Source organism: Perognathus longimembris, chromosome 9 (assembly GCF_023159225.1).
Source record: "Perognathus longimembris pacificus isolate PPM17 chromosome 9, ASM2315922v1, whole genome shotgun sequence".
In the NCBI taxonomy this organism is placed as follows: Eukaryota; Metazoa; Chordata; class Mammalia; order Rodentia; family Heteromyidae; genus Perognathus; species Perognathus longimembris.
This window is the reverse complement of record NC_063169.1, coordinates 9,594,950-9,618,466: the sequence shown is the minus strand read 5'-3', so window position 1 is coordinate 9,618,466 and position 23,517 is coordinate 9,594,950. Positions and strand designations below refer to the sequence as shown.

General features: G+C 53.8%; 2 protein-coding genes across 2 annotated transcripts; one reads left to right on the top strand and one right to left on the bottom strand.

Annotated features, from left to right (window-relative positions):
* Positions 1-3,281: 3,281 nt before the first annotated feature.
* Positions 3,282-4,919, top strand: LOC125357537 (sperm motility kinase-like). The gene has a single exon (XM_048354515.1). The coding sequence runs from the start codon at positions 3,282-3,284 to the stop codon at positions 4,917-4,919; it is 1,638 nt and encodes a 545-aa protein (XP_048210472.1).
* Positions 4,920-17,133: 12,214 nt separating this feature from the next.
* LOC125357536 (KH homology domain-containing protein 1-like) lies at positions 17,134-17,982 on the bottom strand. The gene is made up of 3 exons (XM_048354514.1): positions 17,877-17,982; positions 17,543-17,725; positions 17,134-17,246 (listed from the first exon to the last, which is right to left on the bottom strand). The coding sequence occupies exons 1-3, from the start codon at positions 17,980-17,982 to the stop codon at positions 17,134-17,136; spliced, it is 402 nt and encodes a 133-aa protein (XP_048210471.1).
* Between the last annotated feature and the right edge of the window lie 5,535 nt (positions 17,983-23,517).

The following is a 23,517-nucleotide window of genomic DNA, read 5'->3' as shown; positions in this document are numbered from 1 at the left end:
AGTGGAAGCAGCCTTGCAGGAGCCCCAGTCCTGCGCGCAAGCCTCCCCCCGTCACAGACACCTACCTTCGGCTTGCAAGGGGGCGTCCTGGTGCCCCCCATACCACGCCATGTTGAGGAGCCACTGCCTGGCCCTGGGGGGCCCCACCACCGTGACTCACATGTGGCCCGCGGCTGTGAAGCAGGGCTCCAGCTGGAGGAGGGTGTGGCTGTGCTCCTCTGTGCGGCGCAGGAACGCGTCCCCTAGGCCTGGGGACACAAGACAGGAAGCCCTGAGAACCGCAGCTGCCAGGGCGCACGGGGCCCCGAGGGCGCGGGCCCGGCCAGGCACCCAGGGGCCCAGGGCAGATGGGAGCGCAGAAGGAGGGCAGGACAGGGTGCAGGGCCGGGTACCGAACACGCGTGTTTGCTGCTCTTCAGTCAGGTAAAACACCAAGGGAGTGTCGACGTTCTCGCGATAGGTCCACCAGGCCCCCTGTTGTGCCAAGTTCCAAGACCACCACCAAGAAGACGACGGAGACTCAGACATTCCAACATGCAATAGCAAGCAAGGCTTCATTCAAGCGGGGCTGCGGCGGGCCTTGTCCTACCCACTGACACAGCGGAGGTTAGGAGGCAGCCTCGAGCTGCGATTATACAGAGCTTGTAAAGGCCAAAGACCAAGTTACAGCAATCAGGTGTTTAAGCAGGCAAGGTTACAGGTACAAATCTGATTGGCTCAGGGCTCGAGGTATTCTAGGGGCGGGTAGAGTTAAGCATTCCCAGTCCTTAGAGTTCTCAACCAGCTGGGCCCTAATAGGCTTGTGCTGGGTTTGCTCACAGGGCCTGATTATCTCAGGTTCACGTGGTAAAGCGGGGTTCGCATGGTAAAGTGGGGCCCACGTGGTAAAGTGGGGCCTGACTTCAAAGTCAGGCACTTCACCCATGCTGCGCTCCAGGGAGTAAGATACCATGTGCTGTCATTCGCTTAATCTGAAGATTCTGGTTTGGATCTCCTTGCAAGCATGGTTTGTCTCAGGACCATACTTAAGAAAACTCTGTTCATGGTGTCTTAATTGAGCCCTGCCCAGCTTTCCCTCTAACTTAGAAATTTGTGTTTGTATAAAAAGTCTGATTCTCCAACCCAAGTTCTAACCATGCAGGGACTGACAACAGTCATTTTCAGATCTTGAACGTTTGACAGTTGGAGAGAATTTTGAGTTTCAGAATGCTTTCTTTCTCTCTAGTTTTTGTATATATTTGCCTGGGGAGTGAGTATTGTTGTTGTTTGTGGAAAAAGTATTTTGGAAATGCCCTTAGGCCACAGGTGGAACATAAGCCCCACAGGACTGAAGAGTCCTTTGAAGCCACATGCGGACACACCCTTTAAACCCGTCTACTCTAGAGGCTGAGAGCTGAAGGACCATGGTTGAAAGCAACTCAGACAGTAAAGCTCAGTGACACCATTTCCAATGAATCATTACACAGCATGGATGGAGGCTTGGTTCAACTAGTAGAGCAGGAGGCGTGCAAGGAAGCCAAGCAAGTGGGAAGCCCTGAGTTCAAGCCACAAACTGCCAAAAAACCCACCAAGTGCCATAATATCAATATCAATAACAATAGCAATGATACATTTAACTGCTTAGACTCAGAATAACCATGAAGCATCTTGATCATCTGAACCTTGAATGTTCTTCACTAACGGCCTCAGTCCTTGTGGGCCAGAGGGAGCAACACAGGAACACCTTGAGAAGCCATCACTGGGGCAACTGCGTGTTATTCGACTTGTTCTCACAGTCATGATTAACGGAGTCAGCTCCTCAGGACTCAGAGCTGCACTTGGAAGGCATCTCCACTTTTCAATACAGATACCACCATAGATAACTGCAAGGCTCCGCAAGTTCTATAATTCCTCGTCACTTTGAATAAATTCACCAGAGGTCAGGGCAACTTTCGCTTTTTCCCAAGTTTTCTAACCTAGACCAACCCAAGTGCATTCCTGCTGATGACGGAAATACATGCTTTTTCAGATTATGTGGCTTACAGCCTGATTTAAATTGAGAGAAGTTATATCCTGGTGTCCAATTACATCTGTAATAGCATAGAATATCGAATAAACACTAAACTATTAAAAAGCAACAATTCAACAGTGAGGACTCGACTTCTCCAATGCTACTTCACGTCCATAAGGGAGGAAGCCTGGCTCAGAGAGAAGGGGAGCACAGGGCAAGCCTGACAAGTCTGCAGAGGATGGGAGGTAGCACAAGGGACCCCTACTGAATATGTGCTTACACCCTCATTTTTCAAAGAGAATTCAAAGTGAATGGGTACTGCAGAATTTGACAGAATTTGTGGTTGGTTGGCTTTTTACTCATTTTGATTCAGTGCTGAATGTGTTCACTTCCTTCTTTCTGGCCTTCCTGTGTGTTTTTTTTTTTTTTTACCAGACCTGGGGCTTGAACTCAGGGCTTGAGCACTGTCCCTGGCTTCTTTTTGCTCAAGGCAATCATGCTATGTTCAAAAGTAGACAAAAGTGATTCCACGAGGCTAGCAATTTGGGGGCGGGGATGGTACTTGGTTTGGGCCTGGTGCCAGGTACTTACTAGGCAGGTGTGCAACTGACACACCTCCAGCTGTTTATGCGCTAGCTACATTTCAGAAGTGGGCTTTGGTTCCAGCCGTGCAGCTGGACCTGACTCCCATCACATGGATGGGTCACATGGAGTCCTTTGGTTCATAGGGTGTCTCCCCCATTCTGCCTCGGCTGACATTGAACTGCCATCCTCCCAATGTCAGCTCCCAGAGGAAGAAGGACTAACAGGAATGGGCCACTGGTGCCAGCATCCTATTTTAAGTTAACAGACTGAAGATGAATCTCAATAAGCGATGTAAACAAAGCTTGAGTGGGCTTTTCCATTCCTAATGGGTCTTTGGGGCCAGGAAGTGAGGGGACACTGTGGGGTCCCCCCAGGCTGGCCTGCCTCGCCCTGCTGTGACCTCACAAGGGCCCCTATGATGGAATGGGGCAGTGGACAGAAGGAAGAGGCCCGGGCAGCATTGCGTCCACACAGCAGGAGGCTGTTGGGCGGTGGCCTGCAGGACGGGCGGGCGCAGCTAGCTGCTTTGCACGTGCTGTGGTGCTGGTGGTTTGCTCTCCCAGTTTTGCCCTTTGTGGGTTCGTGTCTTCCATCCTTTGCTGTTTTGCTGGTTGTCCTGTTTGTTTTCACAGCTTTTCCAGGTGAGCTGGTGCCTTTCCCTCTCCTCCCTTCCCCTCTTGGGGCTCCTGGCCAGCACTGCTCCCCAATGCCTCCCGCCAGCGCCAGCGAGGAGGAGCGCGCTGGGCTGGGCGCCCGGGCCTGCGGCGCCTCGGAGAAGGAGCTGCTCAGGGCGCAGCAGTACAGAGTCCTCGGGGACATCGGCGAGGGTGGCTTCTCGGAGGTGAAGCTCGCCCAGCACCTTGTCACCCACACCCTGGTGGCCGTCAAGATCATCCCCAAGGCCACGAACAGCCAGCTCATCCACACCGAGATCGACCTCCTGAGCTGCGTGCAGCACCCCAACGTGATCAAGCTGTACGAGGTGGTGGACACCGCGGACGCCGTGTGCCTGGTCCTGGAGCACGCGGAGGGCGGCGACCTCCTGGATTTGATGCAGACCGTCGGCTGCCTGTGGGAGGACGAGGCCCGCGGCGTCTTCCGCCAGGTGGTGCGCGCCGTGAGCCACTGCCACGAGCTGGGCATCGTGCACGGCGACCTGAAGCCGCAGAACGTCCTCCTGGACGCCGACGGCAACGCCAAGCTCTGTGATTTTGGCTTGGGCGCCCGGGTGCGGGCGGGCCAGAAACTGCTGGCGGCGGGGGGCACCCTGCCCTTCTGCGCCCCGGAGCTGCTGCGGCCCGGCGGCTACGACGGCCCCAAGGCGGACGTGTGGAGCCTGGGCGTGCTGCTCTACGCCGCGGTGGTGGGGCGCTGCCCGTTCCGGGGCGACACGCCGGCGCAGGTGGAGACGGCCATGCTGGGGGGCGAGCTCGGCTTCCCCGCGCACGTCTCCAGCGACTTCCGGGACCTGCTGGGCGCCATGGTGGCCGCCGACCCCGCGCGCAGGCCCTCGCTGGGGCGCGTGCTGGAGCACCCCTGGCTGCAGCAGGGGCCGCGGGAGCCGCCGGCGCCGCCCGGCCTCCCCCCGCGCCCCGACAGCTCCATCCTGGAAGCCATGGCCGCCCTGGGCTACGACCCCCAGCAGGTGCGCGAGGCCCTGAGCGCCAAGAGCTACAACGGGCTCATGGGCGCCTACCTCATGCTGGAGCAGCGCAAGTCCGAGCGCGGGGAGCGGGGAGGCCTCGCGAGGAGCCCGCGCCCCTCCGTGGCGCCCGGCGGGCCCTGGTCCTCGCGCGTCCCCTCCGCCGGAGCCAGCGCGCCTGCCCTGCAGCCGCCCCCCTTCCCGGGGAAGGACGCGCGGGGCAGCGCGCGCACCCTCTACTTGGCCCCGTCCATCCGCCTGCTGCCCAGGGCGTCCCCGCCCCGCCCGGCCCCCGCCCCCGGCGCCCTGCGGGACGCGGAGGACGGCGGGCGTCACGCGGGCCCCGCCGCGCCCCCGGCCTCGGCCCCCGCGGCTTGGAGCGGGCGGCTGCGGAGCCGGCTGCGGAGCTGCCTCGCGTGGCTGCGGGGGCTCTGCTCCTGCGTGCGGTGCGCGCGGCCGCGGCGCCGGCGCCAGGTCGTCCCCGTGGAGCGCGAGGACCGCGGCGGCCAGGCGGGGAAGCAGGTCGGTGCCCGCGGCGCGGGGCGGCACCCGGGGCCCCTGCCGGCGCCTCCCCCGCGCGCCCTCCCGCGGGCCCCACTGTGCAGGGCGTGGAGGCTGCGCGTGCCTGGGGGAGGGGCCGGGCGCTGTCGGTGGGAACAGACTCTCCGGAGGACGGAAGCCCCCACGCAGGCGCCTCCCTGACCGGGTCCCCGTCTTGGCGCAGGTGAAGGAGCGGGAGGACCCCGAGGTCCTGGCCGAGGGGCAGGGGCCCAGTGTGCGCTGACCTCGGATCAAGGGGAAGGTGCGGTGCAGGCCGCGTGCGGGCCCCGCCCCGCCCAGGGCCGCCGCGCAGCCCGCGAGGAGGTGAGCAATGGGCCGCAGGCCGCAGCGAGTCCGCCCGGCCCTGCCTCCGCGTCCTCCACGGTGCCCAGCCGGCTTCGGGGTGAGCGGCCCCTCCCACCCCAGGCGCCCCCACACTTCCGCCAGGTGATTCTCCTCACTTCCTCTTCTGTATCTCACTAAACGCAGTTCACACGCCGCAGTGCCGCTGTGTCTCGAATGGTAGAGCAGCAGCCTGGACAAGACAAGGTCAGACATCACGCCTCAGACCCCAGTTCACTCCCCAGGGCCCGCACGCGTGCGTGCACAGACACACAAACACACACGGGCGCACGCACCCACATATGCACATGCACACACGAACACACATATGCACACATGCACAAACACACGCTCACAAGCAGGTCCGAGTTGGGGATTCTCTAGGTTCACCATGGTCTAGGTAATAGCACTTTTTGGTCTGTCAAAATCACTAGTGATTTCCTGTGTATATTTTAAGAAATAGTACACGATAGTTCATTTTAGAAGGTTCTTAGGAAATTGGGCAGAGAAGGCTGATTCAGCCAGGGCAGAGGCTGATGTGCATCTATCAGGCAGCAACACCTCTGCACTTCTTCCCTAAGGCCTCCATCTTGTGGCTCTCCCTTCAGGAGTCCAAAATCCGTGCTACGACGTTAAATGGTGACCAAGCTCCATGTTGGCACAGTGGCCTTTGATGCGGAATTTCAGATTTTTTAATACACAGGAGTCCCAACTCCTCCAAGTGTTTGGTCCTTTTGTTTGTAGTGTCCCCTTGGATTTTCATTTATTTCTTTTTCTGATACTAGGGCTTGCTCTGAGGGTGTCAGGCTCTTGATCAGCTGATTAACTCAAGGCTAGTGCTTTACCCCTTAGGCCAGTGCTTTACCACACCTTCATGCATTCTCTGCAGGGTAAATGGAGCTAAGCGTCTCTCAGATTTGTCTCACCAGTGTCAAACTTCCACTCTCAGCCCCCGAGTAGCTGGTTTAGAGACGGACGACACCAGTGCTCTGAGTCACTGAGGGTTCTTGTTCAGTCTGCATGCTCAGGTGATGCAAGGGGGTTGCAGTGCTTAAAGATTGTTCTGAGTACATCAGATTGAGAACAAAGAAGGATACTCAGGAGAGGAGCACAATGGTGCAATGTCTGTGTCCTTCTGATCATATAAAATAATATATATTTACCGAATGAACTCCAGGGAATGTACATGAGAGGCTTTTTCTTTACTTTTTTCTTTTGGTCTTGTTTATCTCTTGGGAGAGTAAGGGAGCACAGAAATGGAGGACAAAGGGTGAACAAATGCAGAGTGCTATTCGCTAGACACCATCGTGAAAATGAACCACACAACTCATGGGTGGTAGTGCGAGGGAAAACCTGGACTGAATGGACAGGTAACATGGTGCAAAAGGAAATGTATTCTTCACATAATGCTACAACTGTATACCACCTTTATAATAACAATAAAAGATTAAAAATATCTTCTAGTACATCAACTCAAGGGTCCTTTCTACTCCCTCAAGCCCATCCCACACGGTGGCTTGTGCAGGTGGACAGGGTGGGCGGCCACTGGCAAGGGGAAAGGAAAGACTTAGAGAACATTACATGAAGCTAACTAAGCCAGAGTCAGAGAGACACAGGCTACATTTCCCAAAGGGCCTTTAAAAATGAACCATCACTTAATAATTCTTAAAATACCTAGGAAATCATTAGTGATTTTGGTAGGCACAAAAGTGCTATTTCCTAGACAATAAGGAACCTGGAATATCCACGATTGCTGCTGCTGCTGTGTGGGTGCGTGTGTGTGGGTGCGTGTGTGTGTGTGTGTGTGTGTGTGTGTGTGTGTTTTGGCCCTGGGGAGTGAAGTCAGGTCTGAAGCATGATGTCTGACTTTTCTTTCTCCAGGCTGGTGCTCTACCAGTTGAGAGACAGCTCCACTTCCAGCATGTTTTTCTTTCTTTTTGTGAAGATAAGAGGTTCTGGTTCTTTCATGCCCAGGCAGGCTTAGCAGAGCAGTCTTCATATCTCAGCCCCCTGAGGACCAAGGATGACAGGTGGCAGCCACCAGCACCTGGCCCACCTCCCACTTCTTGACCATTGGTGATGAAAGCCTAGATGAAAACACTAACTTTAATGCAGATGCCACCACATGAACTGGACCACTCACAAAGCCTTGTTTCCAAAGGATTCATCATGGAGATGAGATCCCAAAAGATGAACTTAGGGGAAATCAAAACCAGAGGGTACAAACCATTTTGAACATTCGCACTGGTATGTATCTGCATGTGGACATACGTTTGTCTCTACATGTGTTTCCATTTCCCAATGTGTGTCTGCAAGAGGAGGGATTTTGTGTGTGTGGAGGCTGGTAAATCACTTCCTGCCAGGCACGAGTGGCTCACACCTGGAATCTTAGGTACTCATGGGCTGAGATATGAGGATCGCAGTTCAAAGTCAGCCCAGGCAGGAAAGTCTATGAGACTCTTCTCTTCAAATAACCACCAGAAAACCGGAAGTGGCGCTGCAGCTCAAGGGGTAGAGTGCGAGCCTTGAGCTGAAGAGCTCAGGGACAGCCCAGACCCAGGGATCAAGCCCCGGACCGGGGGAAAACACATCATGTTCTAGCATCATTTTCCCTGTAATTTTTTGCATTAATAACAAAACTAAGCCTTGGCAACTCATGCACACCCGACAACATACAAAGCCTAGACATTAAATAGTCTGAATTCAGCCTGGACTTCGGGAAACTGAGGAATTGGTGCACCCAGACCTTCTCGGGGATGCTGGGGTGCATTGAGAAAACTATGATCTGCAAATAGTGAAAGTCCTAGGAGGAGCATTCAGAAGCCCATGAGGACAATGTGGGGTCCACTGGAGGAGGAGGCTTAGGAAGAGGTCCCCAGGAAGGGACCTCAGCTTTGACAGAAGACCAAAGGGAACTTGAGAACCAGGTCTCCACACAGCCCCATTGCAGTCCCAGCCACAACTGGAGAACTCGCCCGAGATAGGCAGGGAAGCGCCGTGCGTTCTGCTGCTGGCCGGTGTTCCCTGGCTCTGACTCCAGGACACCCTGCAGGGAGCGCCTGGTGGACACCTGCAGACACTGGAGCACCCCCCACCCACCACCCACGCCCAAGCTGTACCCAGAAGAACCTTCTGGCACTTCCTCTGGAGAAGCTGGCAGGTGGCACCTGGCAGCCCAGACCAGGACAGCAGGGATGGGGACACTGCGGTGACTCCTGCAAGCCAACCCCAGGTGCCAACTGCAGCACTGAAGATGAAAGAGCCAGACCAATCAGGTCGGCTCCTCGAGGATTACTTGTCCTCTGCCACCGGGACAGGCTCTTCCGTACCTGAATCAGGAGATGACCAGGCAAGACTCGGATTTGCAGACAGGGAGCTGTCCTCGTCCTCTGCATCCAACACAGGCTCTCCTGGACCTGAATCAGAAGATGAAGACCCTGGACTCAGCAATGCTGACTGCGAGTTTTCTTCGTCCTCTGCAACTGGAATAGGATCTCCTGTACCTGATTCAGAAGATGAAGAACCAAGACTCAGCTTTTCTGACTTGGAGCTGTCCTTGTCCTATGCAACCGGAACAGGTTCTCCAGCACCTCAGTCTGAAGATGAAGAAGCTCAACTCGGCTTTGCCGACTGCGAGCTGTCCAGCGGATCCACCCTGGACTCCTTCCATCAGAGGAGGAAGGGGAGGAACGAGCACAAGACACAGTGCTGTGGCATCAGGAGCTCCAACCCCAGGGGAAGCTTGTTGCCCCTCGCTGCCCCTCAATAAACAGTCCTTGCCTGTTGAGACTGAGTCCGGCCTGTTCTTTTTCCGCCGTTTTCCTAACAAGCAGCAGCCAAAAGGCACTGGGAGAGGAAGACGATGAGCCCCACGAGCTCCTCAGCCAGGGAGACACAGAGGAACCGCAGGAAATGTCCAAACGGGCTGCCAGGCTGGTGGGGGACACAGAATGGGGGTCTCCGTGTGAGCAGGAGAGGGGACATGGAAACTCCCTCATCGCCTGCTCTTTAGCTTGGCTTTGGGTTCTAATCCTGCTTTAAACACACACACACACCTGTTGATGGGGGAGAGGGAAGAAAAGCCTGCACTGCTGGCTCATGCTTGTAATCCAAGCCATGGGGGAGGCTGAGATCTGAGGATCAGGAGCCCTGAGCAGCCCAGGCGGGGAAGCCTTCAAGATCCTCATCTCAACCATATGAAAAAGAAACCAGAAGTGGCACTGTGGATAATGGGTTAAGACTTCTAAGCTTGGGAAGATAAGCTCAGGGGTGTTGCCCAGGCCTTGAGTTCAAATCTCAGGGCGGGCATAAGATTAAAAAACAGAGACAAGGACCAGCTGGAGTCAGTGTCTCCTAGCTGTTATGCTAACTGCTCATGAGATTGAGATAGGATGAAGTTTGGAAGCCACCGTGAGTCCTGCGAAGGCTCACCCTGAGTCCAGAGACAGTCTCTCTTCAGGTTTCTGATTTCCAACAGGGTCCTGTCTGCCTGCTGAGGACCTGACCCTTGTTACACCCGGCCAGAACCCACACAGGGCCAAGCCCCAGACCCTGTCCAGCTTCTCACCCCCCAGGCTCTCTTTTCTACCCATTAGAGCCCTCCTCTGGACGGGCAGCTCACCTCAATCACATACTTATGACTAGGAGGTAGTTCAATCTGGGTTTTCTTATGAGCAAGAGGGTTTTTTTCAGCTAGCGGGCCTGCAGGGACATACTGAGGCACACTGCTTTGGAGTGCAGGAAAGGACCACAGTGGCCTGCGGTCATGGCTCCTTGGACTCAGTGTCTTCAACATCACGGCATTCAACCACCTTCTAAAGTTCCTCCCAGGGAGGGGGCCAACTGGACAGCAAAGCACTTTATAGAGATGGCTGGGTCTGGTCATTGGTAGAGCGTCTGCCCTAGCAAGGGTGAGGCCCTGGGTTTCCTCCTCAGCACCACAAGCAGCAACACACTGGGAGGATGTTTGGGGGAACTTCTGGTGCCCCTGATTTCCTCCTTTCCCCCAGCACAGGACACAGGTGCATCTCACTCCAGGTCCAGCTGCAGTCCCCTAGGCCTTGCCTGGCCACCCTGTGTGGCATGGCCGCCCCCAGCCCCTCCCCCAGCGCTGAGCTCAGCATGGCTCTCACTCTCCTCACCAGCCTCCCTCCTTCCCCTCACGCCACCATTCGCTTTGCCTCTCAATACTTTGTCTTCTAGCCAGCAGTATGTATTCCCTGAGGGACACCCCTCCTTCTTGTCTCCCATCCCCAGGACTTTGACTCGTGATCAGCACCCATCCAGAGTCCCACATGTATCCGAAGCATTAGAATTCAGAAGCTGAGAAATGAGTCCCGTGAGCAAGCGAGTCCACGGAGGGAGGTGCGGGTTGGAGCTTCTCCACGTGTGGGATTGTCTCTGGAGGAGGAGGTCCCCACAGGGCTGCGGCCGGGCGAGCGCCAGGCGACAGCACATGGCATGGCAGAGCCAGAGGGCAATCCTGGAGGAAAGCTCCCTGGGTGGCGAAGGCAGCGTCCGTGTCTGAACGGCTGGACTCAGGACCAGAGGCTCCGCTGGCCAGAAGCTGGACTCCAGTCCGGGCCATGGCCATGGTGTGCTCAGGAGCTCTTCCTGCAGCAGGAACATGATGGCTTCGAGGGAGACGTGGGCAGCGGGGCGAGCGGCAGTCAGTCCGCACAAGGTCGCTTCCCATTGCCTGAAGGAGCGCGAAGGAGCAGGGGCAGCGCGGGCCGAGGGCGCCCAGGGCCTCCCCGCCCGTCTGCCACGCGTTCTGACACCTGGCCAGTGACATCTGTGACGGCCACCGAGGGCAGGGCCTGGCCGGAACGCACCCCACGTCACCCCTGGCTCTGACAGTTCCCGCAGCTGGACCCCTGGGGACCCGATCTCCGGAAACCCAGCCCTCACCATCTCACGGCTGTGACCCCGATTCCTCCACGCAGGAAGTCCTGGAACTACACGGCCAGAGATTCAGAGGTGTGCTGGGAACACACTGCTAGCAGAATGGCAGGAAGCACAGTGGGGGCTGCAGCAGCCCGTGAGGACCCGAGTCCCGGCACGGCTGTCTCTCCGGTCCCTAGAGGGGATTTGTCCTTGCAGGTCCCCCAGGCAGAGCCAGTGTGCCTGCTCTGCGCCCCTCCACCTTGCTGGGGTGGGACGAGAAGGGGGCCCTGAGCCGTCCACTGGGCCACATCCGTCCATGTGCTGCCCACACGCTCCAGCCCAGCCCGGACACCTGGCCGTTCCCTGCGCCGTCAGCCTGGCGGGACAGACAGAGGACAGCAAGGGCCATGCAGCATCCCCGGCCTCGGCCGTCGACAGGACAATGGACGCAAACCGCGCAGACGCTGAGCAGGGGAAGATCCGTGTGTGGGGACACTGCGACAGCCCTCCACCCTGGCGCCAACGCAGAGTCCTCAAGATATTTCCAATGAAGAACTGAGTGGTCTGCGCTCACCGAGGGCAGGCAACACAGAGCAGGTGCACAGTGTTCCACCGCCCGAGAACCCCAGTCCCCGATGGCTGAGATCTGCAGCTCATGTGCACACGCCAAACGAGAGCCACGCACCTTCCAATCATGGCAGGTGGAGAGCCGCGCCCTGGTGCAGCTGCTGAGAATCTCCAACGGACGATGGAGGTGACAGAGCCACCTCCAGCCGTGATAGCAAAGGAAGAACAAGCAAATGACACCCATGTCAGGGATGCGGAGCTGGACAGGCCGTGTCTCCGGAGACAGAGCACCTTCCACGTGTGGGGGAGTGGAGTCCCGCAGCATCTGAGGACTCGCCCCCTCACCAATGTGGCAGGATCAGAGAAGGTGCTGGAACTGGGCTCACAAGCCAGGCGGATTCCCAACAAGATTCAAGGCTCAGCTGCCCCTGCTGTTGGGGCCGCCAGTGGGCGGCCCGAGACGGGAGGACAGCACACCTGAGAGGTGCAGCTCAGGCCCTGGCTGGAGGAGGAACTGACCTTGCTCTTCTGCTGGGGCTGCAGTTGAACTGCAGACAGAGAGAATGCTGAGGTCAGGGAGCGGGGGATGGGCCAACTGTGGGCGCTCCTCAGAGCAGAGCCACTCAGGAAGTTCACTGCCGGGTCGCTCTCATGGCCCACTGGCACACGCCATCTCACGAGGACTCCCAAGAAATGTTCACAAGTCGTCCTTCCTTCCTTCCTTCCTTCCTTCCTTCCTTCCTTCCTTCCTTCCTTCCTTCCTTCCTTCCTTCCTTCCTTCTTTCCTTCCTTCCTTCCTCCCACTCTTTCTCTCTCTCTCCATAGACTATTTGCCAATGCTGTTTAACAATTAGTGTTGAATAGCTCACCTGATTTGTAGTGCAGACACAGAAGGCTGGGGGTTTGGCAAACATGTTATTTGCACAATGTGTAAAATTAGGTCATATGTGTCCATTTTCATAAACACTCATGGATTCCCCTCTTTCGTTCAAGCACTGGGTGAATAGGATAGGCTTTGCTTTTGGCTAGGACTGCAGTTTGTACTCAGGGCCTCGTACTTGATAGACAAGCATTGTAGGACACACATTCATCTTACTTCCATATCTGTGCCTTTACTTCTCTTCCTACCCTTCCACTTGGGCCTTCTGCCCACATAGCTCCTAAATATCATCTACAAAGTTATTGCCTATCTACAACACCAATGGCCTGTAGTTATATTTCCTTAAGGGCAATTCATAACATACTGCTTGAGTACACTGTGAAGGAATGCAGTAATGACTAGCACGGTTGCGGGCAGGCACGCTTGTTATTTCCATAAAGGGCGCTGCTTCCAGATGACCGTGAATGAGCAGGAGTGCTCCCAGCAGACCCCAATGTGTCTCTTCCAGACACTCCCTCCTTCCTTGCTGAAGTGACCAGAGAGACTCGCCTGCCCTGCCTATGTTTCCCTCATCTGAAGCCTGGTAGGACCTCAGGTGGCCTGGGCGAGGCTTGAGATCACTGCAGCGCAGCCCTGCTCTCCTACAGCTCCCTCCTCTGGCAGGTGTCTGGCAGCAGCCTGATGCCCCGCGGCTCCCGCAGGGGATCCTAGCTGCTCAGGAGGCTGAGAGCTGAGCATCACAATAGGAAGCCAGCAGGGGCAGAAAAGACCTGGAGGCTTGTCACTGCAGTTAGCCAGCCAAAGCTCAGCTGTGTTCAAATGGAAGTTGTTGTACAGGTAGTAGAGTCCCAGGCTTCAAGAGGACAAGCTGAGGGGAGCACCCAGACCCTGAGTTCAAACTCGGTACTAGAATGGACCGTCGAGTCGGGTGGCTCTGTCGTTGTCATCCCCGGGGGACTTTGGAAGCCCAGGGTGACCACACACAAAAGGAGGATGGTAAACAGGTTTTCCACCCTGTCACCTTCTGGAGAGTCCTGGTAGCTTGGAACGCTTTCCAGTAAAGACTGACTCAGTGGGCCTTGAAGTCCTGGCACAGGCAAGATGATCTGGACAGCCAGTAACTGTTGCCTTCAGCAAGGAAAGGGGCTCCACCCGCCTCAGGAGAGGCTCCCGGGACCCTCAGTGCTGGAGGAAGCCTTGGGGACCGCCTGCTGTTTGTGAGAACTGTTCACATTCCTGCTTTGTTGCATTCCTAGAGGTACTACAAAACATCCAGCACCCCATTCTCCCCACCGCTGCCTGCTCCAGAAGAAATGAGTCTCTGGAAATTTCCATTTGAACCCACCTAGCTCTCACCGGGGTGGAGATGTCCCCCAGAGCCCTCAGCACCCCTCCTCCTGCACCACGTTCAGGGATGGCTGGCTCCTGGCCTCCAAGTCAGCATCTGGAAGTTGCTGGGCCTTGGCCTCCTTGACAAAGGCCTCCCCTGCACCTGTTAGGACAGCTGTGGGAGGAGGCTGCTCCTGTGTCCTGAACCCCTCCATCCCAGTACAGTGACCCCAGCCGGAAGCCTCCCCAGAACACAGGGGCCAGGAGACTTTGTAGATTCCTTGAGTTCCTGAAAGCCTTTTCCAGCCTGGCAGGGTGGGCCAGACAACTGCCCTGAATGCCAGGAAGCCCCAGATCTCCCCTAGGGACTCGAGTTTGCCTGGGTCACCCTCCCGGAGGGCAGCTTACTTTGCAGGGAGAGCTGGCAGAAGTGGCTGGCCAATTTCATGGTCATCTCAGCTATGTCTTGCTGATGATAAAGCCACGCAAACACCAGGATCTCGGCATCTCCTCCAGGGGCCCAATGATTCACATGCACATACACTCACCATGGGGCACGAGATCTCCATCCTTGCCTGCATGGGGAGAAAGGCAGTGGAGATGGTGGTGGGAAGATGGAGGACGGGCCACCACGGGACACATCTTGGGGCCCTAGCAGCAGGACAGGCTCTGCTATTGCCCAGAGCCAATGGGGTATGGGTAGGAGGACCTCCCAAGCCCCACCCATTCCCATGCTCCCCAAACATCCTTTCTAGCAGCCCTACCTCCAAGAGAACTGTTCTGGGATTCTTTAGGAACTCATACTGGACCACGTGGGCACCTGGACAGGCTTCTGAGCACCTGGAATGGAGTCCCTTCTCCCTGCTGCAGAAGCAAAGCCCAAGACTCAGAAACTTCTCTGGAGTGGCCACACTGGAGTCTCAGCACTGAGACTGGGGAAGCACAGACGTGGGACCTGAGCTGAGCTGCTGCGATGTAACTGTACCCAACTTCATGTCCTTCCCCATTCCCATTCCAAATGTGTTTGTTCCCAAGGGCTCGAGGTGCATGGAGACAGGAAAGGTAGGGTTGTTCCCAGGACAGATTTCCAGAGAGAAGGAGTGAATGTACCCCTATGCTTACAGCTAAGGCCCTGTGAAGATGAGTCAATGACATTGCTTTCCCCATGTGTGCCTGCAGTGAAACTAGGAGAGGATGCTGAGGTCCAGGATGTGGGCGTGGCCAGCTGTGGGCTCTCATCAGAACAGAGCCAAGCAGGAAGATCACTGCTGTGTCCCCTACATGGCCCGCCCCTAGACTCATCCCTCACACAGGACTTGTTCAAGTGGCCACAGAAAGAGGAAGAGGAAGTCCACCACTGCCTGCCTTCCTTCCATCCTTCTCATAGGGTGTGTGAGCCTGGCTGGAGGTAAGCAGCTCGGCTTCCACCTGGAAGACTCCACAGCACTGTTCTTCACAGTGGAGATGGGTCCCAGTGCCTTCTTGTTTCTCACAAAACAGGTCATAACACATAAGAACATCTTCTGTGTCTTTCTTATGTCAACTTTATTGAATTGCTGTCTTCAAATGAAGAGGTTTCCGAGCTGTCTCTTTATTTGCTAGGATTACATGTTTAACCCATAAAATCTAATTTCATTTTTGATAGAGAGAGAGAGCAAGGGAGAGCAAGGAAGAGAGAGAGAGAGAGAGAGACAGACAGAGACAGAGAGAGGAAGAATATCCTGCCTGTCCATTTCCAAGGCTGGTCTCACACGCTTGATCTTTCTTCTTTCCTTTCTTTAGGCTCTAAGCGCAGGGATTCCCTCATGTCCCTTCCCCGGCATTTAGGAATTCTCAAAGACCAAAAATCTCTGGGAGGATTTCCTCCATTATTTGAATCTTCCCTGCTGACTAAGTTCCTCTCCAGGAAGAACTTCTCTGTAATCTGTGACGTTTAGGGAGAAGTGGGAGAAAGTGTTTAGAAGAGAGGATCCCGCTGACACACGTTTAATACTTGAAGGGAAAACCAGGGACCATGGTACTCACCTCTTCACCTCTAAGCCTGGCTAACTCGGAAGGGGAAGGGTGAGAATCAAGGTTCACAGCCAGGCTGGGCAGAGACCCCTGTGAGACTCCTATCTCCATGTAACCTGCACAAAGCTGGAACTGAGCTGTGGCTCAAGGGAGAGCTGAAGACCCGAGCTGAATATCCCGGTAACATCCACACACAAAACCCATCAACGATCCTTTTCAGAAAGAGTGAAAGACTCTCGACTTTACTTCCCAACACTAGAGGAAGCTGGGAACTTCCTAAATATTCTGACTTTTTAGCCTTGAGGTGCTGATGAGAGGGGCAGCCAGGGTAGAGCGAGTGGCCTAAGGCTTTTCCCTCATGTTCATTCCTGCAGTCACACGCAAACACACACTCCTGGACACGTGTGTCCCAGGGCACCCAGGCAGGGATAGTGGGTTCCCCCATCTCAAACTTGGGGATCCAAGCTACAGCTGTGCCACTTCCCCCAGATTCATCAGTGGACTGGTGACCTGCCAGTTTCCTGACAGCCTAAAGCTTTTTGATTTGGGGTGGGGTGGGGTGTGGGGTGGGGTGAAGGCAGTACTTGTGCTTGAACTCATAGCCTGGTCCTTGTCTCCGCTATTTTCCCTTGAAGACTGGCACCCTACCTCCTGAGCCATACTTCCCTTTCGAGCTTTGTGCTGGTTCATTAGAGATAAGAGTCTCCCAAATATTCCTGCATGGGCTGGCTTCATACACCAACCTAAGAAGCTAGGATTAGAGGCCTCATCCACCATGCATACTTCTTAGTTATTTTTATTCCAGTTGGTAGGTAGATAGTCACTGAATCTAGTTGAACAGGAGGCTTGGAGATGGCAGGTAAAGTGAAATTTTTGCCAGGATTTCCCCGTTTGGGGAGCACACTGATTCCGGAGACAAGAGCACAACATGATTTACGACTGCAAACGGAAACATGTATAAACAATCTGGAAATGTGAAAATCTGAGGTCTCTTGAAAGAGACTGTGTTTGTTAGAGGTTGGGAGGGATTGTGGGGGAAATGAGTGCACTGGAGAAGCTTGTGAGAAACAAAGAGGGGGAGAGGGAGTGAACTCAAGGCAATGCAGATTGCACCACGGGTGTTGCTGGATCTCCTTCACCAGCAGAATACACACTTCAGAAGACGCCTCTCACCTATGTGCCTAGACTTCCCGGGGGAGACAACACAGCCAAAAATGTCACCCTCTACCACTGTCTGCGCCATGTCTTCACTGAGCTGTCCAGAGCAGGCTGGTCCTTCAGGTACAAATAACTACACGGAAGCCCACGGAAGCCCAAGGCAAGCAAGCACTTGGCTGGAGGAAGCCTGAGGAAAGTGAATCACTTGTCCTGGTAGCCTTTCACCACCAAGGAGTCCAGCTGCACACGGAGGCAGGTAGCCAAGTCTTCTTTGGTTAGTGGCTGGCTCCGGACACTTTGCAGCATCTGGTAGCCTGGGCAGGGAGAAGAATGGTCAGAGTCTAGGAGCCCAGTCAAGAAGACTGTGGGGATGGAAGGGAACAAAGGGAGGGGTAGCAGATATTCCAGCCCAACCCATGGGGCCCCATTTGTATGCCCCCTCCCCACTTTCTCTCTCAATGACTTGATTCCAAATATGGTTAACCCTGGGCCTCTGCCCTCCAGGGGGCTTGGGAACATGTGATTCTCAGGTTCCTGAGCAGTCCAAGTCTTTAAGATGCCATGCATGAGCAGCAAGGCTTTGACTGCAAACTAGGTCATAGACACTTACCTCGAGCTCGATAGTGAAAGTCCTTGTGCTCCAAAAGCCATATCATGCCCATCAGCCATTGCCTGGCCCTTGGGGACCCCACCACGGTGACTCGAGTGTGGCCTGTGACGGTGAACCAGGGCTCCAGCTGAATGAGGGTGTGGCTGTGCTCCTCCATGCAGCGAAGATATCTGTCCTCCTGCCCTAGTAACAGAAGAGGACAGGAAGAACAGGAAAACCCCCAACAGAACTGGGGGTCAGGTGCCCCAATGGTGGGGTCCTAGTATGGATCAAAGAGGGAGCACAGGGAGAGATGGATAGGGTGAAGACAAGAGATGGCACTGGGGTCACCTACCGAAAATCTCCTCCTCCTGCTCCTCTTCCAGGTAGAAAACCAACGGAGCACTGAAATTTTCAGGCTCGGTCCACCATGCTCCCATGCTGAGAGAGCACGTGTCCATGTTGTCCTCTACCCCGGCTTTACTCAGCACGGAGCAAGTCCAAGTAGCTGGGTGTAGAGATGAAGAAGATCCCACGCTCTGTGTTTTGTATTCTCCCTCAGATAATCCACTGGTCCCCACACTAGACCCACCCTAGAGAGGCTGAACTAGCCCTCAAGTCCTTCAGAGATAATTCACCCAGTCACTGATAATTCAATCTTAGATTCCTCTGCTCTGGATTCAAATCTTTCTGATAAACTAGATAACACAACCCAGGGTTCTGAGGCCTAGAAATGCAAACTTGTCATCACTGTGATTTCACAAAAGATGTACTGAGCATGACCTTGGGTCTTGTGCTGGAAGAAAAATGATTCCAGAATGGCCCTAGGAGTTCATTTTTCTTTCCTAGCTACTCTGGATAGGGAGCAAGGAGAGTGGAGAATGGAGGGATCTGGGGCACAATAATCCTGAAACTATCTCAAAGTAAGAGTTAATAAAAGCAAAGCGTTTGGGGTGTGGTACAGTACTAGTGCTGCAAAGTTTCAGTATTTACAGCAGATAGGATAGGATAGGATAGGATAGGGGAAGAAGAGGAGAAGAGAAGACAGAACAGGACAAGACAATGGGACCGGACAAGATGGGGGAGCAAGGAAGAGGATAGCAAGGACAGGAGAGAAAGGAAAGGGAACATTGCTTCACTGATGGCATTTGCTTCTTTACTTGAAGGTTTGGGCTTGCGGTCTCCTTCCATGGATTATTTGTTTCTCTTCCCAACTGGAGAAATCTCAGTTCATGGTTTACAAGCAGAGTCCTTTCAATTTAGACCCAAATAGCTTCTCTTCTGCAGTAGACACTGGTCTAGTGAAAGCATAATTCCTCAGGTCCACCCATGTGGAGGCTAATAAAGATATTTTCAGGCTATTGAAAGCTGAATTATGAAGAATATCCTGGTTTTATTTTTTTGAATCTATGTTTTCTCTTTCTTTCTAGTTCTTCTAATTATTCACTGAAGACAGTGAGGAATTTGATGGGTTTTCTAAGGACATTCTCCCCTTAATCTTCAACCAGTAGAGGGAGCCCAGGAACTCATGAAATGGTCTGAACTTTTAGCCAGGAGGTGCTGGTGAGATGAGGCAGCCAGAGCAGAGCAGATGGCATAAGGCTGTTACCTTGTGTTCATTCACTGTAGTCACAGGCAAACACACCACTCCAATGACACCGATTTCCTAAGCACCCAGGCTGGAACAGGGAGTTGCCCAACTCTAACTCGGGAATGCAAGCCACAGCTCTGCCGGTGTGCCCAGATTCCTGGGTGAGATGATGATCTCCTAGTTCTCTGGAGCCTTTTGAAGTGACCATTTGTCACGTATTGGGGCTGGAACTCAGGGCTGTGCATTCAGCTTTTGTGCTCAAGGCCAGCCCTCTACCACTTGAGGGACACTTCCACTGTGGCTGGTTCACTGGAGAGAAGTGTCTCAGACGTTCCAGCCTGAGCTGGCTTCATGTGGAGATGTAAGCTAGGATTCCAGGTGTCAGCCCCAAGCAACCGGGTTGTCTATTATATTTATACAAGTTGGTATAAACAGTTGCTGTATCCCATTGACTGGGAGACTTGAACATAGCAGTTAAAGGTATGCAAAGTTACGCAAGATAATGAGAGCACATCTAACTAGGAAAAATCACTATATAAAAGAGACTTAAACACTCTCAGTCTTTACTTGAGCAAATATAATAGGAAGTGTATATAATGGGAAATAGAGAACTTGAACAAACAAGAATGTAAATGAAAGCAATGTTGAATTTTTTTTTTATCAAGAAACAGAGCCAATCCATTCTTCACAAGTCTTAAGGAAGATTAAACCCTGATCACATATAAGCTTTCAAGTAAATCTCAGGGAATTTCACATGAGGGCAATTCTATCTTCCATCTCTGACTAGAGAGAGAAAGTAGGAAGTTAACAATACAAAATAAGAACAAAAATAAAATGGCAAATGGGTCAGAAATATCAAGTCATCTGAATCTACTCAAAGACGTAATTTATACTAGATTTGGAAATCATATAGGAATTCATATATAGGGACATAAACATGAACACAGTGACTGAAGTGTGGTATATACAGAGGAGGTTTCTAACTTCTTAGAAGAAGTAACCTGTAGTATAGCAAAGTGAATACAAGGATGCAGATACACGTGCTGTTAGGAAGGAGAGAGGAAAAGATTAATGGAGAGAAAATACACTGCAGTCACTCAATAGAGTGTCCACTGTCAATGGAGATATATATATATACATATATATAGATCTGCATACATAGGTATATAGATATGCATTTATGTATATGAAAATGGAGACAGCAACTTGAGGGGAAAGGCGGGGTTGGGATTTGGGGGGAGAGCAATGAAGGGGTGTACTTCTAATCTGACATGTTGAATGGAAACCTCTTGCGATATCTATTTATATGCATTCAATATTAAATACCTTTTGGTGCCACATTGACTTCTAACTGACTCTCTTTGCCAACTTTGGGGTTTGCAAATAACTCATGTGAGGGTGAGCCTGGCCCACCACACAGAGATTCTGCAAGGGGACGTGTGGGGTGGTGAAGGCCTTCCACCTGAGAGGATGGGAGTCACAGGAGGAATACTGTCCTTTCTCTCTTGGAGTGTCAATTTCAAGACAAACTCCATAGAGTTCCCAGTCTCTCCCTGGGAGGTCAAGGGCATTTTCTTAGAACGCATCTTCACTCCCTCTACATGCACGTCCCTGATGTCATCCTCTCTTTCCTTCTCCTTGGTCTCTCATTGCTGCTTTCTGAAATCACTTCCCAAACTACCTTCTTGAACACAAGCGTTTTCTCAGCTTTCCTTCTCCATTTCCAAGTAACACAAAGGAGAGAAGGACAGAGCTGGAAACCAGAAGGCTGTGGAGTTTCGGGGGCCCAATTCTCTTTTCTTGTGTCAGTCAAACCCCCATTATGATGAGATGCCTTCCAGTGACTGACACATGAAAGGAGACATTACTGCAGATGATCACCTGTGAGCACTCTGTATCTCTATATATCTCTATATATTCATTTTACATAAGTTTGTGTACATATATACAATATACAGAAGCACAGGGGGACTGTGTGGGGTCCACTGGAGGAAGAGGCTTAGGAAGAGGACCCCAGGAAGTGACCTCATCCTTGACAGAAGATCAAAGAGAACTTGGAACCCAGGTCTCCAGGCAGCCACATTCCAGACACAAATCGCAAAGGTGCCTTGAGGTAGCCAGAAAAGAGCCATGTTTTCCTGTTGTTGGCGAGTTTCCACTGGCTCTGAGTCCAGGAGACCCTGCAGGGAGCGCCTGGTGGACACCTGCAGACACTGGACCAACCCACGCCCCAGACCCCACGCCCAAGCTGGACCCAGAAGAACCTTCTGGCACTTCCTCTGGAGAGGCCGGCAGGTGGCATCTGGCAGCCCAGACCAGGATGGCAGGGATGGGGACACTGCTGTGACTCCTGCAAGCCAACCCCAGGTGCCAAGTGCGGGGTGCGCTCGGTACACAGTGCCCACGAAACTGAAGATCAAAGAGACAGAACAATCGGGTCGGCTCCTAGACGAGGACTTGTCCTCTGCAACGGTGACAGGCTCTGCTGAACTTGAATCGAGACAGGAGGACCCAGGACTCAGCTGTATAAACAGGAAGCTGTCCTTGTCCTCTGCAACCAAGGCAGGATCTGCTGCAACGGAGTCACATGAAGAAGACCCAGGATTCAGCAATGATGACTGTGAGCTGTCCTCCTCCTCTGCAACCGAGACAGGCTCTCCCATACCTGAATCCGATGATGAACACACAGAACACAGCAGTGCTGACTGCGAGCTGTCCTCGTCCTCTTCAACTGAGACAGGCTCTCCCCTACCTGAATCCTATGACGAACACCCTGGACACAGCAGTGGTGACAGTGAGCTGTCCTCGTCCTCTGCAACCAAGACAGGCTATCCCATACCTGACTCAAATGACGAAAACCCAGGAATCAGCAATGATGATTGCGAGCTGTCCTCATCGTCAGCAACTGAGACAGGCTCTCCCATACCTGAATCCGATGACGAACACCCTGGACACAGCAGTGGTCACTGCGAGCTGTCTTCGTCCTCTGCAACCGGGACAGGATCTCCCATTCCTGACTCAAATGAGGAAGAGCCAGGAATCAGCAATGATGACTGGGAACTGTCTGTGTCCTCTGCAACCGGGACAGGCTCTCCAGCCCTTCAGACTGAGGACGAAGAAGCTCGACTCGGCTTTGCCGACTGCGAGCTGTCCAGCAGTTCTACCCTGGACTGCTTCCCATCAGAGGAGGAAGGGGAGGAACGAGCACAAGACACAGTGCTGTGGCATCAGGAGCTGTCTCTGAGCAATGCTTGTGCCGAAAACCCCCTTCCTCCAGTGGCGGATGTGTGAAGAGCAAGGCCACACCATTCAGCTCCACGTTGCCCCTGACACTTAGGACAAATGGACTCCAACCTGTGCCTGTCCTCGCCGCACCAGAGATCCCACAGGCTCTGCAGATCTTTCCGGATATGGACCCACCTTTATGTGGAGAGGGCAACTTAGCTGCAGCACATGCACCCCAGTGTGCTTCCACTAACACTGCGGGCACAATTTGGGTTGTGGACTCAGGAAGCCCAGAGCTCCACTGAGCGCCGGCTCAAACACTTAGAGAAATCCTTTCCCTCCCTTGAAAGACATCTGTTTTTGTCTTTTTTTTTACCTTCGTGTTATGTACCTTTAAATATATTTTAATAAATAGTTGTTGTTATTCCTTTCAGGTGCATCATTCAAGGCACTAACTCAGTGCCCGATTTGAGAACCATGAGCTCCACCAGCTGACTCCACAGAGCCCGTGGTCCTGAGGGGAGGAGGCTCACAGCGCCCTAGAGGAAGTGGGGGGAAGGCCCTGGTGTGCAGGGAGCAGGTTAAGGTCAGCGCAGTGGCCAAGTGTACAGCCTTGTGTGGGCACAGCTGTGTCTGAGGCAGGGCCAAGAATATTTGAGGGACATGGGCTCTGTGGGTAGTAACACATTTACAGTACACAGCTGTTACCAGCTCTGAATCTGTGTGATGGAACCTCATCCTAACCCAGGGTTGGGAGAGGGCAAAAACAAAACAAAACAAAACAAAATGCAGTGCTGCGTGGATCTCTTGTCTGCCATGAGCCAAGGCTGTGTGCAGGCAAAGGGGAAGGGGCATTGAGGACCGAGGGGGCGGTGCCAGCCCTTCCCTGGGACATTGGGTTTCTGGCGGCTGAGCTGAGAGACTTCAGAGGTGGCCATCACTTTGGGCTGTGTGAACTCAGCAGCCCGGTGACCATGGGGAGGCAGCCGGGAGTCATGAGGGGTACAGTGGCGGGCTGTGCAGAGCAGAGGCTGCTCAGTGTGCAGGAAGACCGTTTCTAAGGCCCAGGGGCCAGCTGTGGGGTTCCTGGGGCTGAGGTAGCAGCGGCTGAGTCTCAGGTCAATCACAGGTGCTGCACTGCAATGTTAGGAGCACAGCGCTCTTTCTCCTCCCTGGCCAC

What these genes read in the sequence shown, in the direction of transcription:
- LOC125357537 (XM_048354515.1), top strand. Translation starts at nt 3,282, where the DNA reads ATGCCTCCCGCCAGCGCCAGCGAGGAGGAGCGCGCTGGGCTGGGCGCC.
- LOC125357536 (XM_048354514.1), bottom strand. Translation starts at nt 17,982, where the DNA reads ATGGACACGTGCTCTCTCAGCATGGGAGCATGGTGGACCGAGCCTGAA. An exon ending in GCAGGAGGAGGAGATTTTCG is followed by an intron (nt 17,726 to 17,876) that starts GTAGGTGACCCC and finishes TTCTGTTACTAG; the next exon opens with GGCAGGAGGACAGATATCTT. An exon ending in CTTTCACTATCGAGCTCGAG is followed by an intron (nt 17,247 to 17,542) that starts GTAAGTGTCTAT and finishes CTCCCTGCCCAG; the next exon opens with GCTACCAGATGCTGCAAAGT.